Source organism: Labrus bergylta, chromosome 11 (genome assembly GCF_963930695.1).
Source record: "Labrus bergylta chromosome 11, fLabBer1.1, whole genome shotgun sequence".
Lineage (NCBI taxonomy): Eukaryota > Metazoa > Chordata > Actinopteri > Labriformes > Labridae > Labrus > Labrus bergylta.
This window is the reverse complement of record NC_089205.1, coordinates 19,534,357-19,554,710: the sequence shown is the minus strand read 5'-3', so window position 1 is coordinate 19,554,710 and position 20,354 is coordinate 19,534,357. Positions and strand designations below refer to the sequence as shown.

The 20,354-nt window shown below is 40.2% G+C and overlaps 1 protein-coding gene across 2 annotated transcripts in view; it reads right to left on the bottom strand.

The window, feature by feature from the left end:
- The window catches only part of zgc:77784 (roundabout homolog 2), a 55,266-nt gene that overhangs the window by 27,209 nt on the left and 7,703 nt on the right, over positions 1-20,354 (bottom strand). For both annotated transcript variants that reach the window (XM_020654633.2, XM_020654643.2), the window contains exons 2-6: positions 16,468-16,794; positions 5,931-6,088; positions 4,650-4,770; positions 4,415-4,553; positions 2,004-2,131 (exon numbers count right to left, since the gene is read on the bottom strand). In XM_020654633.2, coding sequence (XP_020510289.2) covers positions 2,004-2,131; positions 4,415-4,553; positions 4,650-4,770; positions 5,931-6,088; positions 16,468-16,794 — 873 coding nt within the window. The remainder of the gene's footprint in view (positions 1-2,003; positions 2,132-4,414; positions 4,554-4,649; positions 4,771-5,930; positions 6,089-16,467; positions 16,795-20,354) is intronic.

The following is a 20,354-nucleotide window of genomic DNA, read 5'->3' as shown; positions in this document are numbered from 1 at the left end:
TGCCTTTAAACAAATCTGATGAGTGACTCTCATACAGCTTTTGTCCGATGACTTCAAGCATTAGAATCACCTTAGGGTTTCTTAATTGCATTTAGAAATACATGTCTTTTATTTGTCTAAGTCCTTGTAATCGCAGCTTTTGGTTAGGCAACTTGTGTTGTTGTGTTTGTCATGGATAAAGATGGTGTTACACGGGATTGTCATCGTGTTAAGATATTATCATTGTTGCTGATAACTTGCTTGGAATACAACAGGCGGTGATAACACACCAGCTGGTCAAAAAACCTTAATGACATCATATAGAGGTTCAGTTTTCTACATTCTTCTCTTCTTTTTCTGTAAGGGAGTCAAATATTTTTTGTCACATATTCATTTGGGTATAATTAAAATACTTGTTTGGCCTTGGTTCAACCTGAATGAAGACTTTTCTGGCATGTTTTTAAGACACCTTTTTGGTCATAGATGAGTCACCTGCAGCCATCTAGCCAGAGATTGTATATCAAAGCAGGAGCACATGTGACTAGTAGAGTAGTGAATAGTAAAATCAACACAAGAGGTGCTACTACACTACCTCTAATAATACTATCAGTAGTAGAACGACTTACTGTTAGTATAGCTGCAACGTATAAAGAGTAATGATCAGCCTGTTGAAACCTGTTGTCAAATGTTATCTAAAGCTCCTCAGGATGATGTCATTGTGATGTCACCTGGCTTAAATGCTTTGTTTTAAGAGGACTTTGACATGGGGGTCAACTGGTCATTAAGGGCACAAGGCCAGCTGCATTATGGGAAAAGTTGGATTCAGTGTGTTTGGAATGTGTCCCATTATAGGGATTCAAACGTCAGGACATGTCAGCCTTCAATGCAATTATTTTGATCATTTTTTTTCTTCTCTCGTTTCTACTCTGTCTCTACAGAGTTCCTTGATGTTTTGAAAAAAAGCATTTCTAAATCGCTGAAGTACTCGTTAATATTAAGTGAGCACCATGTTCTTATTTAAAATTAAAGACAGAGACTTGAAATCACAAATCTTCAGACGTATTCTGAACGATGTAGCTGCAAATAAGGGAAGGATCTGCATTCACACTATCCTTACACACTCGTCTTTGCACGGCAGATGTGCGTTTGATAATAGTCCTTAATCTGCTGTGCATTAAGTCAGTATGTCTGCGACTCACTTAATGCCAGAGTGCAGCAACAAGCATGTTGTAAACATCACAGCGCCTAATGGAGGAACTTATTTACATCATTAAACTTTGATTGTTGATTGATAAACCATTAAGAACGCCATTCAGCAATGAGCACAAAATAATCGAGCATAACACAAATGCATGTTTTAAGGAAGAATTAGATGGATGGTGAACTTACAGAGCAGGCCGACTGGAATGATGATAGGGTTTGAAACATGATGGAGAAAGATGGAAAATTAATGAGACGGATGAAAAGCTGAGCCACAAAACAAAATGGGTGAAAGCATGAAAAAGAGCCAAAAAAAGAGAAAAAAGCAGACTGAACGCTGGGTTTGGATTTCATTTACACTGATAAAAGCATTAGTGGATGAAGTCGTCTGAGACAATTTAAACCGAGACACACAGAGAGAGAAAAAGGGCACAGGGAGAAGGGAGGAGTTGAGAGGAAGGAGATAAAGAGACAGGAAGAGAGAGGGAGAGAGAGTCATGTCTTATTAATACTGGGACTGCTCTCTGGCAGTGAGTTAAAGCACACATCTACCAAACATCTGTCAAATGGCGTAATCCATACGGTTTAGCATAAGCTCCTGGCAGCACTGCTGGACAGGGACTCACACAGATACACTGATATTAAAAACACCGAGCTTTGGACTGAAAATGGGAACTGGCTTTTGCATGATACTGTTGCCATGTGACTGAACGTTTTGCATGAACATGGCTCTGGATATGAGAGCTTTTTTATGCATGCCAATGTCTGGGTGTGTGTGTGTGTGTCTGTGCACCCAGATACAATATGCATGATGTGTTTCTTACCATGGACCTGCAACATGGCGGAGGCCTCTGTCTTGCCCACACTGTTCTCAGATGTGCAGATATAGGTCCCTTCATCCTGCTCCTTCACGCGGAACAAACGCAAGCTATTGCCGTTGCGGATTTCAAACCTTTGGAAGGAGAAAAGAAAGGAAGATAACATTAGATCTAACAGAGAAAAAACACCATGCTAATCTACATTAAGCAAAGCAAATCTGCCAGTGGTGCAAGATAATGTCATTTTCTGTCCTTGTCAATCAGCCTGTTGCAAGGTTTTTTTTTCCCCCTTTCCAATCAGGTTACATCATCTTGAAAGTAGTGGAACAACGTGCCTTATCTGCTTCAGATGTTGTTACTGGTTCCAGGAAAATGTCTTGAAACAGTCGAAAATCAATTTGAAATGTGAGATTTTTTTTTTTACCCATGGAAGGATGGAAAACCGTTTTTTTATCTCCCAACAGAAGATGAAATATAAAGTTATGATGGACTTTGCAGAGCAGAGTTTTTTTTTAAATGGCCACATACCAATGCAGCACAGAAGTCTCATTTGTCTCATTTTGGGATGCAATGAACTACATCAGTGTAAAATAACTCATTTTATTACCGACAATAACCTCTTTTCTAAGAGAATAAAGAAACTCTGTCCCTCCGTCGTTCTATTTATTTTGAAAGATGACTGTAAAATCTGTTCTGCCTTGTCTTCTTATCACTGCCTGATATGTGAACACTGTAGAAGCAAACAAGACCATTAGATGAATATAAATTGTTTATTTTTGTTTTAACGGCTTGTCTTCACTGTCAATAAATCAGTGTCATTCAAAGATTTCACAGCACACCGACCAAAAGAGCTTTTGATAACAATTCCCATGGAAGGGATTCAGAGTGAGCGATATAATTCATGATTAAAAGTCAGCAGGATGTTTTTCTCTTCAGATTGACATCGCTACTTATGCATGAATAGTACAAGATGTATCATTTTGTTAACAACAGGCGCCAAAATTAACACAAAATTAAAGTTTCTGACAGAAGTTTTAATCTTTTGGTATGATCAGTAAAAACAAATCGTCTGCACATTAGCTTTACAATTTCTATTCTGTATGTAACAGTCACTTCTGAGCCTGACACTGTCTCTCTTTGTTTCAGTTCAGAACTGTTTCTAATGTCCGATGCCCTTTCCTCAAACAACAAATAATGTAGAATGGGAACAATCATCTTGGAAATAGGCTACTATACCCTATTTATAAATCTATATCATGTTATTCAGCTTGTCCCGTCCTGCCTCTTCTCTCTTCTTGACAATACTCAAAACCAAATTTTGTTGCCTAAATAACAAAAGTCTTGAAAGGTTTCTCGCGGGTCTGTTTTGATCTGCTTGAAGGACGGGCCTTGTTAAAGACGTGTAGGGCATGGAAGACACAGAGCATGTGTCAGAGGCTATACTAGCAGCAAGTACGCGAGCAGTACGTAGAACAAGGCTTAGCTTAGCATAAGAAGCAGTGAACAGGAGGAAAACAGCAAGCCTGGCTTTGTGACTATGTCCACAGAAAGCCTACCAGCACTTTGAAGCTTATATCTTAAGTATAGATTAACTGACAAAATATTAAGTGCTACCTCTGCATCTCTTGTTTTAAGTCGTAACACTATGTTTTATTTTCGTCTGAAGCCACGACTTTGGTACAAATCTCTTCATGAAGAAGGAGCCAAGAAAGCAAAAGAAAGAGAAGAGCTTCTGACTTCAAGAAGAAGCTTTTCCAGCTTCTCATTTTCTTCAAAGTTCATTATCACTACATTTGTTTGTTTTTGTTGTTGTCATGGAATCTGATGTACTTTCAGCCCCACTATAAGGGAATATGACTGAGAGATTATGTAGCGCAGTACTGCACAGGAGGATTTATTCTCTAACTAAAGAAATGATAGCACAGATACAGTATTTCACTTCAGCTCTACATACAGCATTTCCTAACCTACATACATAGCATGCCTTCTGTTTAATTCATGGCTGTGTAATGTACAGGTGATTGATGATTTTGATGTTGGTACTGTATTATTTGTACCATCAAGTTTTAGAAAAATAAAGAGCTTGACAGTGAGAAGTGAAATTGATTGTATAATAGGCTTTGCTAAATATACATTATATTGGGTTAAGGTAGAAAAAGGATGAAGCTGGTCACAGGAGGATTCAGCCTGCTAATGAATCCTCTTTGGTCTTTTTCCATTTATGAATTTATATTAGCAGACTGACAGACAGGCATGAATTAATGAACAATTACGCCACATGTTTTCTGGGTCACATGAGTTTATATTCCAATACACCACTCCTCTCTTGTAACTGTGGATTTGGTATGCAGTGTGATGTTTATGCATCAGTTGTGTGACTCTCTATTGGCCTGTGCTCGTGTCTTTAACTCTCTGACCTCCCACGGGGTAGCTCCCCTTCCTCCCGGCGCCATCGCACTGTGGGGGGAGGGTCTCCATGGACCTCGCACAGAAAGTCCACCGTATCTTCCTCCATGACCACTTGGTTCACCGGCCTTCGTACCAGCACAGGACGTTCTACAGGAACAAGGGATGGTTCGACTGTAAGTTTGGTTTGTGTTCCTTCATCAAGCAAACAGATAAACATTTGCTCAATACACACGAGTAACTTACCGTAAACCACCAGCTCTGCAGGATCACTGTCCCTCTCTCCAACCATATTTGTGCCCACGCAAACATACATGCCAGCATCACTCTTCCTGGTGTTAGAGATCATCAGTTTGCCCCCACGCATCTGAAAAGCAGCATAGTGAGATCAGTCTTCAAGCTCTTCTGAGTGATGGCATTAGATCAAAATACAATTTATCAGCACAGTTTTTAATGGAAAAATAATCCAGATCTGGAAACTCTTTTTATAAAATGGAAATTTCATATTCAAAGACATTTGGTCTATTTGGTATACTTATATTTAAAGTTGTACGTTATTTAGTACATAGATGGAAGTACTGAACTCAAATAAAGTACATTCAACTATGAGACTTTATGCTGCTGATCCACTACAACTCCTGTCCCCACTGTTTTATTAGTATACTTCTTTTTTTCGACAACACCTTACACATGAGCAGGATAATTCCATTCCAGCTAGATGAGGGTGTTTAATGTCTAATTTTACATAGATTTGTCTGTTTTCTCCAAGTAATTCATGACTATCTTGGTATGAATATCACCTTACTAATACTATTACTGCAGTTCTGAAAACCACTCGTACTTTAAATCAACCTCCTTAGTGCATGAAGGAATAACCTGAAGTATTGATAGAAGCAGCATTATCCATGTTTAGAGGAGTTCACTGGCTACAAGAGATGTCAGTCATCGGTACAGTTGCGTGCAATTTGCCGTCAGAAAAGGGGGAAGCACCTCCTTTCAACAAAGGCTCTTATTGGCTGTTATAGGCTGCTATCCGGTGTCAAAAAAAGGTCAGTTGAATGGCGGCGTTTTTTTATGGATCAAACCTGTTTGGATTAAATCTTTGACCGTATTTAAATCATCATTTTTGGTGGATTATTATGATCACGAAATTTCAGTAAATCTTCAAATGGTAAATTAAAAGACGTCAGACTGTCAGTCGACTATAGGTAAAATCTGACAAATCAGGCTCAACTATGTAAATTATAAATCAGGGACAGGCCTACTGCAGATTAAATTAAATCTTACATGTGTTATGAGGTAATTCCATTAAAGGGGCTAAATCATTCCCTTACATTGCTGGGTAATGTAGTGAAATTGTCAGGGATACTTTAAGCAATCATTTGCTTCAGCATTTGCTTCAGTGCACAACATGGAGTGTCTACAGGGCTTAAAAGCTGTGAAAGCATTTCCACTTCATTTTATTTATTTATTTATTTTTTTTATTTTATGGCTGCTTGGCTTGTTCAGTGTTTCAAGGGAACTCACAGAGATGCGGTCATCCTTGCTGCTGACTCGGACGTTGTTGCGTTTCCAGGACACAGTGGGCTCAGGGTGACCACGAGGAGGCACACACTCCAACACTGCAGGCTCACCCGCAGCTACCACCACGTCACTCGGAGCCTGGCGGAAATCATCTCTCAGGACTGAGGAGAAAACACACAAAGAAATCTAATTAGTTTCAGAAGCCCCGTCTGTGTGTCTGATGTATCTAAAACAAAGGCTGGAAATCAGATCGGTGAGCAGACACAGCACAGACACAAAGAGCACTACCATCAAAAGAAACACCGAACCGTCTTGGATATCTTTTTGACTTGTTTTCATAAACACCATCTACTTGCTGGAGATTGACTAAAAAAAAAAGCTTATTGGGTGAAAGTCGATTATTGTGTTTGCATGTGCATGACTGCCCAAATCCCTGGCAACAACGTCCTTGTTAGACAATGCTCTAATGTTTTTCCAAGCCCGTGTCCTACTCTGCTGTCTCTCCTGACAGAGCAGATGAATAATGCACATCTCTCAGTCCAACATGAAGTAAACAAATAACAGCGCATTCATAATTTAGCTCATGTGGGTGAGGGAGGAAAAAATGGCCTTTGCGTTAATGAAACGATCGTGTCTCTGATTCCAAACGATTTCTGACAACCCTGCAACACTCTGAATTGAATCAAATCAGCTCCAAACCAGAAGAAAAGCTTCTCCTCATGTCATCTCTGAAGTTTGCACTCCCGCCACCCTGTGGATGACGCCAGGATGAGGAGTCTTTGACACGGCCACCTCTGATATCTTCTAATCTTCTGCTGTGATTGACAGATGAAAGCCACAGCGTGAACTGTGAACTGGAGCTTTCTCATGAGACCTCCTGTGGGATGGAAACTTATACTCCAATGCTGACAGGCTCACATTTTCAAACACACGCACACACGCACATACACACTCATGTCGGACCACATCCGGAAGCTACAGTGGAAAGGTTTTTTTTTTTTTCTCTACCGGTGTATTATTACAACATAATCAATCAATTCAACCTGCTTTACACTTTCATAAATATTTGAGCTATCTTTTCACACATACGTAGAAAAATGCTGATTCCTTCCATGCACTTCTAAATCAAGAATTGTGTCTAATGAAGCCAAGAGCATCAATAATCATGCACAGTAGGCCTGTCCATACAGGGTCCTAAAATCAATTGTCTAGCATTGCTTCATAATGCAAGGGGGCATGTTATAAGTTAAACCTAACCCCCCATCTCATTCCTAACTCTCAACTAAAGCCACTCCTCCAAAACAGATGAAGTCTCACTTGATGATTAATATTGTAGGATGAGTCCAAAAAGGAGGCCATTGCTGTCTCAGTAACAGTATCAAACTAACTTTATTTTCATTCTTTGGCAGCTAGCTCGCTACCTTTAGCTTTTAGAACAGTTTGTCCATTCACAATGAGTGCAGAGATAGAGTGAACCAGGTAGGCAGGTACATAGTAAACACACAGTTTAACCATTTAATCATTCTATTTGGCCATAATTCATTGGATATTCTTTTTATAGATCAGTGACAGCAACAGCCAACCTGTGGCTCCGAAAGGGATTCGAACCCGGGCCGCCCGCCTGGAGGATCACAGCCTCCACAGGTGGCAGATTATTATTATTATTTTTTTTTTTATCACAGCATCTGTAGTTTGGAGCGGTTGGGAGATTTTACAAAAATATATAAAAAAAAAAGCTTCTGAACAATATTGCCCACCTATAAGTTTACCTGTATTACTTTGAGGGGGAAACAACAACTTTTCTACATGAATCATCAACAAGTGAAGATACAACCTTGGAGAAGCAGATATACAACTGTTATTATTATTATATTATTATATATCTGTTTTTAATCGAGTCATTTCGATTTGTTCTCTCATGATCTTAACTTATGCAAAAGGCAAAATCTTGAGAACAAAAAAAACTAAATTTACAAGTTATCACGGAAAAAAAACAGTATTGTTATCTGGAGATAAAGAGATCAATAGGACAAGACCCTGAGAAAAGTAACAGACATTACTCATCATCAAAATGTATGGATACATGTCCACTTAGGGATACCGTAGTCAATCTCCCAGAGTTACTTTAAAGAGCTTATTTGTTGTGCCAGAACAGAAAGATTATCAGGTGTAACAACAGCATAAACAATCCACTGGTGTTGTCTGAGTTAGTGTTTGCTTATTAGGATTTAGTAACATAGTAATCCACCTTTTATTGATTATTCTAAGCCTGTGGTTTATTCTAAACTAATTACTCAATCTATGCCACATTAATTATCCCTCAGTACGTCTGTCAGGTCTGTGTCAACATGGCAGCTCTGGCCTTTAATTTCACATCAATATTCAGACCATGTGAGCTGGAATAAAACCTCATCTCAAATGATCTCATGTCAGCTATTTACGGATGGGAAACCTTCCTCACTTCAGTCTGGAGACGGTAATTGTCTTGGCTAAACAGTTATGAATATTACAAAACTTGAATCAGCAGACTGTTTTCCCTCAGGTCTCAAGTGGACACGACTCGCTCTGTGGCCTCGGTCGCACAGAAGCTCTTTCTTTAAATGAATCGATCACACAAACCCGCCACCTTGAGCTGAACTTTATTGAAAAGAAGAGGAAACGTACTCTCACGTCACTTCAACTTTAACTCACTCCTCTTTTTCTGATGCCCTGACATTTAGACAAAGGAAAGTGAGAAGTCTTTAAATATGAAGACTCAATCAGCACTTCTGACCTCATTGACATTATCAAAACTTCTCATTAAGCCGGAGTGATATTTGAGTTATTATTCACAGTCAAACACTGTAATAGATCCCAGAGCTGTTGATAACAATGAAGGAGAAACTTTCCTAATAGGGGTTTGGGGATATGATGTCATCGTATCATGGACATCTGCCACAGTCAGGTTAAACTCCCTTTATGTCCACACAAAACAGCACAATGAAGGAGCCTTTGACACTATAAAGCGAAGACAAGTGTGGACTAAAACCACTCAGAATCCTCCCAAAACAACCCTGTTCACTTGGCTGCCTTTTTCAAATGCTTTGCGGAGCTGAGGGGCTAATTGAAAGCACTGCATTATTTTTAGACCTCCGTCTGTAAGGCCTGGTTAGATGGCTGCACAGAGACCTTTCTTACACTGGCATGGTGACTGGAGTGAAAAAGTTATGGGCAAAGAGCTAATCCCTGAACTGCACACACACACACACACACACACACACACACACACACACAGACGAACACACAGACGAACACACAAATGCACACACACACCTCTTGCATTTGAAACCCAGGGTTCTCGGGGCACAGACAGAAAGAAAGTGGGACATTTGAGTGTTGAAACACACTCCAGAGAGCAGAATATATATTCCTGACATTGCAAGACCCAAACACAGTGCAACACGAGCTCCAAATTTCACTTTGAAGCTGCGTTCAAGTTAATGTGATCCTTCCTTGCTCTGACTTTAAAGCCCCGCCACACTAAACAGAGTTTCCCACGGATGGCAATGATGATGATCCAAGCACAGAATCTAGCAATCTCCTCGAAAACACAACAGAGACCTAGAACTCTCCTCCCTCCCCCACTCCCGAGGGGGCTACTGTCCCTAACTTAACTTCTCAGACTATAACACGTCTCTGACGGCCAAATAATCTCCTAAACCAGGCTCGGCACTCTCGCTTGCCTCAGTCCATGCAGGGCCTAGAAAGGGAGCCTTGTTACCGCGGGCCAGCTGAGGCTTGACCCTGCTAGTGTAGAGACAAATCCTAATATTCCCCAAGGCACTTCATGTAAGCTTAAATAATGGCAAAGCAGGGCCAAATGACTTTCAGCGCTTTCATCATTATATCTGTGGGTGCCATCCCAGCAAACACCCATTCATTTTCATAACTTTAATATTTCAGGGATATAAAGATTAGGAGTTTAATCTCCCTCGAGAATATTCATCACTGGATTTTTTAAGTGACATTTATCTCTACATTACAGCCGAGTGTTGAGCAGAGAGGAGCTCTAGGACTGCAGAAAGGCCATCTGTTAGTGTTGTTGGAAAAAATGAACAGAGGGAGTAGGACGGATTAATCACAAGGAAATTGAAATGTAAAACATTCATTCTTTGTATTGCGCGAGCAGTGTTTGTTGGGCCCCTTTTAGCCTTAATTGATTGTGACTTTGTCGAAAATAAAGCAGCTACGGGGCAAATTACTGAACAGTTCACAGAACATTTGCATACCCAGCAGGTTGAAAGAAACATGACGGGCTACTTTGACAGGCAGGGCAGAGGGGGGGTGGGGAGCTTTTGTATTAAACACAAGGTGACAGTGAGTGTAGGAAGCAGACAGAGTGGGCTGGACAGATGTGTGAATGGTTACCATACTGTGTGCTTGGAGGAGGCTGGAAAAGAGAGAGGTTAAAGGACAGCTGAGGTGCACAAGACCTGCTGCCCAGCTCCTATTGTTCTTTTATTTCAAAGAGCAGTAAACCCGTTAGAGAGGAGGTCTAATCCCATTGCCATGATACTGCCCTGTCACAGCTAATGGAGGCTTTGCCTACAGAGAAGAGAGATTGCTTTAATCCACCCATTGTCTGATTTTGTTGATGGAGGATGAGAAGAGACTCCAGGGCAAAAAGCCTTTATGAGAAGCCCATGGATATACATTCCAACACATTCAGAATAAATGTGTTAATGTTTCAATTAGAAACAGACATTACATACAGATAACACGTTTAGCATAACCAAGCTTGACAGTCGTCATGTTAAGAAAAGTTGTAGCTCACATTAATGCAGTCCTCCCAGGAGGTTGAGATTTCACAATCACAACAACTGAACACACATTTAACTACTCCCTGTGCATGCATTCTGTGCAACATAATTCTTAATACCGCGACTTTTCCATCAATTTGCCAAATCACTCTAGTGAGTATATTTGACATTTAAACTGCATGATTTTGCACAGCGGGTGCTTTGAGGAAAACATATCTAAAGTGCCCGTTTTTTTTATCTCAAAATAAAGCAACTTTTGCAAAGTTTTGCGATCCAGAGGTTTTTTTAACGTCTTTTATAAGAACTCTAAACACAGTTGCAGCTAGTTTTGCATTATTGACATGCTTCCAGCAATTTGATTGAGGGAAAAAAGCCAGGAAACATCACAACTCCCACTGCATGTATTTTTGATCATAAAAATCCCCAGAACGCCTAGAAAATCCTAGAGAGACTGAATTCTAAACTGCTCATGTAATCGTTTTCATCAAGCATGATTTATATCTATAGTGAAATAAAAACCAAGCCAGCCAAGGAAAAATCTCGGACCAGAAGTTTGATTCCTTCATAATCCCTCATCAGGAGTAAGAGCAACATCTGGCTCTAAAGCCTTTTATACAAGTTGTATTTTTTATTTGTCCTACTTTATTCTAATCCTGTCGCACCATGTGATGGTCTCCTCAATGAGGCAGGCAGACATTAACATTCATGGTTTTGAAATGGACACTTCTGACGTTTTTTCATCCTTTTTGCTTTCTTTTAAACCCAAAAACACAGTTTGGATTTCAGCCCACTCCCACTGTCTCATTATTCTGAGTTTTTTTTTTTTTCAACAGCCAGGTAACTCAGCCAGTCACTGGCAGCTTACAGTAAAAGGGAAAGCGAGGGGGACAAAAGACAGAATAATGACTGCTGCAAGCATTTCCAAGCAAAGCATGCTTCTTACAATGAGGTGCTCTACAACGGAGCAACAGCAGCAAATTCAGAAAACATCACTTGTGGACCGCGGGGTGTGCAGGATGCATTTGAGCATCGCCTTCACTGCTACTGTGAGGCTACAGGGAATGAGAGCACAGGACAAACGTGTCCTTGAATCCCTTTTATGCTTTGACACAAACATCTGCGACTCAGAGATGAACTCAACATATGTTAATGCTTCATTGTCTTCTATTTAAATGAAATGAAAAAACATTTGCACACACACAACCATGCAATGGCCAACCTTGCATGATGGTTTTCCTTCACTTAATGGCTTCCAAATCTTTGAGAGTTTTTTGGTATGCTACAGGACAGCTGGTCTTCCTTATTTTAAAGCTTATGTTGATATGAAATGATGTGGTCACTAGATTTTTTTTAACCTAAGATGGTTTCATGTAATCATATCTCTGGCTTTTGGAACAGAGACACCATAACAATGCTCCCAACCAAGTCCATCACAATTTAAAAATAAAATTAAGCATTAAGTTAGGAACTTCTAATCCCATCGCATTGAAGCCTTTATGCTGATAGACCCCCCCAAAAAATGTATAAGAATCCATGCCTAAATCAGGAATCTCCTAAATTCTGCAACACTTCTGTGGCATTACTGTGTTGAAATGTTTGGCCAGCTCTGAAATTATAACAGTAGAGTACCTTGGGACAAAATGTTGTCTTATCATATCAAGTATTAGATTATCGGGGCATGTGTAACAGCTCCTCTGTGATTTAAAGCTACCTTTAACACCCATATATTTGTTTCCCAGCAGGAGCAGCTCAAGCCGACTTCATCAGACGCCGGTTCAGCGAAAGGAATAAGCACAAGTAGCATGCATAATTCAGCCAACGTATCCTGTGGCTTAAAAAATACATGGCTAAAGTGAGGAAGTGCAGAAGCCTTAGTCATGCAGCACAATACATAATGCATGATTCCCTGTCAATTAATCGGTAATTAATGTGTTTAAAAAAACAGGTTACTGCACTTCTTCTCCTTACTCAGAGCCAAACCAACAGTTGAACAGATGCATCAGTATTAATTACGGCTCAGTGGGAGTTTTAAGCTCTTCCTCCTTCCACCTGTTGTCCCTCAGACTCTTGCTTCACACACAGCCGCCGCCACCACCGACCAACACACTCACACTCACATAATTCTGCAAGACCACCAGCTTAAGAACTGGCCGCTCATTAACACTGAATCCTCCCCTCCCTGCCAGAGCTAATTGGGTCACTACTCACCCCACAGTCAGCACAACCTCACGCAGAGGGGAGGGGGGAGACTAAGACCACCACCATGCTGTCTTAGCATATGCCCTCGCCGGCCGGAGGCAGTGAGATTAGAACAAAAACAGGCACTTATTAATAAAGTTAGTCACTCAGTGCCTGCAGGTGACTCATCCTTTTACCAATCTGACTGTTCGGTTATCGCCAGCCGCACACAATGCCAAATGCCATTATCAACAATTTAAAAATGGCTGTATGATAGTACACGCTTCATTTCTTCTTGTATTTGCATTAGTTAGCTGCCTATGGTTCCAAGTATACATTGAATCTGACGAGGCTGTCCCTATTTTTGGACACGAGCTGGAGATGTGTTCATTCAGCCATGAGCTGCACTTGCACTGCCAGTAAGGAAGCTTCAATACGGCGGGAGATAAAGACTGTACTCAAATTGCTGTTTTTATGTGTTTAAACAAGGACAGTTCGACCTTGCTAATCTGTTATGCTCCTTCCGCTAATCAACCTTCTGACTAATCCATTTCCCCATGCCAAAGAGAGCCGCACTTCAGCCCAGGGCCGAGCCACACTGGCACAATTATGAGTGAGGGAATACATGGCACGTGTCCTGAACCAGGGAGGGAAAATAATAGACATGGCTCCTACAGGGAGCTTTTTACTTCACTGCATTTTCACAAAAATATAAGAGACAGCTGCCACTTCGCTGCCGTACTCTTCCGCATGAGCTGTACACACAGCTACAAGTGCAGCGCTTGCTAACGTGATCTTGTTTGTACACACAGAGTATACTCTCAGGTAATGTGATAATAACAAGGAACCCATAGAAAAAGGATCCACAGGTCAGCAACAGCAGCTTGGTGTTGCATTTCTAATGTGTGGGGCCAGTAAGAGTCTCTCTTCTGTAGGCCGGATGCTGCTAAAAATTCACAAGTTCAACTTTACGAATACAAATATCTGCTGCTGTTGTTTGCTGCATATGACAGTTAAATAAATACCTTTGGAGTTACAAATAAATACATCATTCAAAGACTCCCACCTTGGAATGCAATTTGTTCACAATTTTCCGACAAGCAGTCAATACAAATCCCTAACCACGCAATTCCTAATCTATAATAGCCTACCCTGCAAGATTAATGGGCAGATAAGGCTAAACTCTTACTCACTCAAATGTCAGAACTCAATCCTTGACACTTAAAATGGTTAATGCCACAATATCTCTGCCTTCTACAGCAGATGGATGACAAAGTCAGATCCCAAACATACGTTTCATTTGCTGAACATTAAGGCCATTTCTCTGTTGGGCTTTGCAACCAACAATCAAGCTCAATAAAAATAACCAGTTTTGACTTATGATATTTAAAGAAAGAAATCCACAGGTTCCAGCTTCTCAAACAAGAGATTTGAGTAATTAGGCAAGGTGCACTAAACCTGTGGTTTTAAAGATAGTAACATTCAGGTTTCATGGCTTTCAAAAAAGAAAAAAGCACTCGCTGATATGTTCTTGTTGGTCGATACGAAATGATTCTCAGGTTGTGGGATAATTAATGAGTCTACCATCGAGAAGCTCTCCACAGGTCGGCATCAGTTAAAGTGTTAGATATCTCAAAACGAAGGACCAGTGAAGGTTTCATTTTTGTAGCCCTAACCATCAGAAATTCCAAGTTTCTCTTGTTTCAGTTCCAAAAATGTATATAAGATTAACTCAATAGTTATGAGGTATAGAAGACATTTGAAGTCATTGCCTTGTTGGGAAAACATCATGGGAATGTTTTTTACATTTTGTTCTTAATAAGTGTAAAAAGTTAAATTGATAATACAAATGATAATCACTCACTGCACCTCTTTTTGAAAGTGGATTATTATTAGAACTAGAAAACATGTGAAATATTACAATAGGAATATGAAGGTCAGACAGGTAGATGTAATGAAAGAAAAAAATTGCAGATATATCAACCTGGGTATTATTCTAATTTGTTGTCCATTTCTTATGATATCAATTATTTTGTAAACTCTATTAATAGCATTTGAAAAGTCAGACTTACTCCAAGAAGTAGAAGCCTCCTACAGCTTTCCCAAACACTTCAATGTGACAGAAATCATTTCAAACACTTGTCAATGAGCCTGACCGAAAGTAAACATAGAAAGTAGTCCCCTTGAAATACCCTGGGGCTTCTGTAATCAGCCGCATAGCATTACTGATCATCTTTGACACAAAGACAAGTGCTTGACGGAATGTTTTTCCTGTTAAACCAAAGTGTTTTGAAAGCCGTAGGAGGCACGCAAGCATTTACCGCCTGACGGGGATCCTGCCAGAATCTGTGAATTCCAAATCTGTGCATTAGGAGGGCCACGATCCAACCTTTTTTCTCCTAATTCTGAGAACCATACCTCAATTTAGGAAGTCTTCCAAAACAAGAAGCTGATAAACAACCACTTATTTACTTTATGTCCAAACTTATTGGAGGTTTTATATAGGATACCATGTCTTCAGGGTGGCACTAAAAACTGATTCTTGGACCATAACTATCCCTGTTAGCAAAAAAACTTAATCGTTTAAGCTCCTGTGAGGAACTTTTTCAGTTTTTGTCTGTTTTGGTGCCCCCTGTGGACAAAGTGGTACCACTTTTCTCTCTGCTGATCTTGTCCTGTACATGTGCTAGAAGTGTTTTTTTTTAAGAAATAAATCTAATAATTCTGCTTTCTCTGAACAGTCAAACATATCAGTCATCAAGAAACTTTGCTTTGGAAAATGTAGAAAATAAAGGCTGTACCTACAGAGCGCTTATATTGACTTCGTCCGAAACCTAGAGGCAGAGGTTTCAGGCATTAAACATAGCTACATGTAAATTACCAATCCTTATACTGATGGTTTTGTTTGCTTTTCTAGGTGATATTTTTCACTTCATAACCAGCTAAAAATACTCACAGGAGCTTCAAATGACGATGACCAAACAAAGTAATGAAGTGAATTGGTCCCAGCATAGTTGGTTTCCAATTGGCTAGCTTCGTAAGAACTATTTACACCCAAACCTATCAGGCTTATCTGAACAGTCTTATTACTATAATACAGGACAGCAATCAAACATAACTTTGCAACCAGTAAAGTCTTGCCTTTCTGGCCATTAATAGAACACTTTTCAGACCTGCAGGCAATGTCCACTTCCTTTTTATTTTGGATTAAACATCTTATATAAATACATAAATGGCTAAAGACAAACTACATTATTGTCACTGAGGCCTAAATTAGGAACAAGTCCACAGGCTTTTCTTTATTACTGCATTTATCTCCGTCCACACCACCCTGTTTTTAAATGTGGCCTCCCACAATCTGGTCGTTTCATATCATCATTTTTAAGCTCAGCCAAACCTCCAGTGGAGGTCCATAAAACAGCAAGGTGGCTTCAAATAGATCTGGGACAGGGCTGTGAAGCTTTTGCATGCTGTGCACGCACACACATGAGCATGCAGTGCATAAAAAGTGCAGAAGCATACACACTTTAAGAACAAATACCAATAAAAAATGAAGGCCTTACTGGCAACGTCGAGCGACGCATTTCGACTGATGGCTTCTCCCAGGTAGTTGCGGGCCACACAGGTGTAGACGCCTTCGTCCGGTTTGCTCCGCCGTCCATGCACGATGCGTAGGAAGAAGAGGGAGCCGCTGGGCAGGAGCATGCGATGGGAACGGGGGTCATCTTTGTCGGTCTCCACCCGCTCACCATCCTTGTACCACTCGATACCGGGAGGGGGTCGGCCCTCTGCCTTGCAGTTGAGGGTGGCAGGCTCCCCCTTGGAGACGATCAAATCCGATGGGTCTTCCACAATCCGAGGTGCGCTGTCTTCAAACCGAGCCCGGGACCCTGTGGAGCAGAGATGAGGACAAATGTTAGCTCTTCATCTGACCCCCTGCCATTCAAGAAAATACATAATCTCTTTGTGACAGGACAGACAGCAGCCAAGCCATTTAAAAGGCAAGAATATCGTCTCTTAGAGGTGCTGTTTGTGTGTTGGATAAATGTGTGTGAAGCGAAGCAGCAAATCGTCTCTCTTTGAAGGTTGACTTTGAACGCAGGGTAAGACATTTTCCTGTAACAACCTGTGCCTTTCAGATCACTAAGTTTGATAGCCATTTGTTCAGCTATATGTGTCTATTCACAGAGGACCACCTGTACCGAGGATGCAATCACCCGTGTGATATGATAATAGCCAATCTCTGTGTCAATCAAGATTGTTGCAGAGGTAGAGATGATAGTTGGTTGAAAGCAGAGAATAAGACAGGTATACCTACAGTATACATTTCAAAGGAGAAAGACCCGGGTTGAGAGCATGAGTGAGGCAACAAGATATAGATAACTCCCATATTTTTCTCTCTAGGGATCCATTACTATTTTTCCTGGGCTGTGAGGGAAGACACACTCCTTCGCTTCCTAAGGTAAGCTTTTAGAGCAGACCAAATGTTTCCACCAGTGTGTTACAGTTAGAAAAATGAATAATTCAAAATGCCACTGCTTTTAGTTTGGTTCTTAGGGAACAGATGGTCTCTCCCTCAGTCTTGAAAAAAATGGTCAGTGTGTCACTGATTGTTGTGCTGCCCTGTTTGAGGCATTATTTTCAGCACATAATCTACACTGCATGACAATCCTCCATTATTACTAGACACGAGCAGTGAGGAGTAACCCAATGACACACATGTTGTAGCTGCTGTTACATTACACTTAAATCTACAGGCATGCGGGATAAGCCCTCACTTTTCAGCTGTAAGCAGATTTATGTCTTTTCGTGAACTGATTTAGGTGGGCCAGGAGTTGCCATCATGGCATAAACCTGAAGTAAACATCTAAAGAGCGATCTAAGCGCTCTCAGCTAACACCCAGGGGTCACAAACCAGGACAGCTCAACACACTAATGCAGGATGTGGATGAATACTAATCGAGCCATTAAAATGTGGCATAGCACCTCGAGTCAGTCCTCACAAAAACAAACACTTGTTTACAATGGGAGAGCAAGTGTGAATTATTTCATGCTGGTCATGAAAACTAATCTTTCAAGGTATTAAAATGTAATTTTCTTTGGAGTCTTTTTCTATCATATCTATATGTCATCATCTCTGGAGAGTTTATAAAAGCAATATCACACGAGAGGGAGAGCAGATGTACTGGATGTCAGCATGGCTGTGGTTTCAAGTGTGGTATTGATTGTATTCAACAGTTTCAGAAGCTGTATATAGAAGTAAAATCATCACATTCTTCTTTGTTTAAATCAATACGTTTTGCCTCAGAAACACAACTTATTCCATACCTTGTACTTAATGTGTCTACATGTTACCACTGGCCGGCTACTTTGTATTATGTACATTTGACTACTTTTCCATTAATTGGTCAACCAGCGGAATACGAGCCTATTGACAGTTTCTTTGGCAGCGTGTGTGGTTAATGCATCCAGACATAGTTGTCTTATGTAATGCTTAGCAACCATACAGGTAAATTAAAGATTTGTTGTACTCTAGAACAGCACTTGTGGAATGCCTCTCGTCCAATCAAATGACTTGGTTGTAATTAACTGTTGAATATACTGTATGAACATCATTTCACTTTGGCTCAGTGGTGTCCTCTTGGTGAACTGTGTTTTTAAAGCACGTACTCTCAGTTCAAATTCCCAACTCATGTAATACAGTTACATCACTGTGAACCCTGAACTCTTACATCAACATCATAACAGGATTCTACTGCAAAAACAAATACTGCGAGAGAGTTGCCCTCTTTCAAGATTACTGTGGCAGTTAAACGTTCATTTTAATTAAGTTTGAAACCCAGAAGAAAAACTCTGCAAAATATATCTCTCACTAAAGTGCAGGACAATGTACAGTGTAGGGCATCAAAATACTGGACTTTACTAAATACTGTCTTTAGTTATACCCTTACATTTGAACATGTTAAAATAGTGGCTTAATTGTGCTTAAAACATAAAGATTTGGCACAAACACTGAGTCAATCCATCATCTGAATATCTGACTTTACTTGACGATGAAGATACGTCCTCAATAAGTTCATTAAATGTAATGTTTGGATTTACATTTTGACTCTTCTATAACACACACATCCCTGTTACAAAGATAATGCAGCACATGTTAGAGTCTGTTGTAGTTCATTTGAATTCATCCAAGTTTGTGGCAAGCTGTTACAGAGCAACGTGGAGCCTCCTCATGAATTAACATATTCAATATTTGCTTCCCTTTCATCTTTGTTTTTGGTCTCCACCAATTTATGAGAGTTATCTCAACACTTTAAACAACTTAGGTCACATCTTTTTGAAACACATTTGCTCAAAAAGTATCAAAGTATTGACATTTTTAAAAACATTACTCTCTAATTGTGTCTGTTTACTGTTTGGTGCAAAGCTGGTGACACAACATTTCCAAGCTTTTTTAGCTGAAAGTGACACTTTGAGAGCGGTAAGACTGACCCAATACACAAAAGGCAAAACAATGAGCTGAAATGCACTGAAACTCTGTGTGAAGCTGAGGGCAACTGATGAGACCTTTGGTAATTCTCCATGGATTGGCCCCTACAAGCTACTGCTTTCACTTTACACATCCAATGAGAACATGAAAAATGGCAGAGGCTTTAATGTTTGTTTTAATGTTAGAGGAATATGCATTCCTCTGAGGGGCTTTTAACTTTTACAAGCTCATATTTTTAATAATTGATGTGGTTGTTTTAATTAGTGTGGCTGATTTTGTTATTTGCCGAATAAATAAAGTGAAACTAATTTAGTATCAAACCTTTATTTGTTTGATTTTGTTTAATTATAAATGTTCAACGCTTGCTTCATTCAAAAGACTCTCTCTTGAGACAGTATCTTGTTTTAAACATCAAATGCAATTTAACACCAGTGTTTAAAACAGTTCTTATAGTCTTGGATTATTTATAATGATAAAGGCCATAAATGTCAGGGGTTTTATTGTGATGCAGACATATTACTTACTCACAGATATGAAGCTCTGGAGTGAGCTCAGTCAGGACGACGATATATTTGCCTTCACGGTCAGGTCTATCTCTCATTCATCCCTCTCACTCACATTTCCTCTGTCAATTTCTCCAGCTGTCATTTTCTGGGGTCGTCATTGGATAATCGTCAGCGGTACTTATCGAACCAATTGCATGGCGTTCCTCCCTCATTGTCAGCCTATCATCATTCTGCTCCATCTTTAAATAGGATTCTTTCTCTGCCTTAGTTCCTTCACACCAATGTTTCATGCGCCCCTCCACCTCCCTATGTGTGCCCGTCTTTGCAGAATCACCATCCATCAATTCTTCACCCATCCAGTCTCAACCAGTCATAAGCTTCACCAGTACAGTGTCTGGACTCCATGGAGGGGATATATTCTGTTGCCACTCAGAATTGACATTCTCCAAAACAC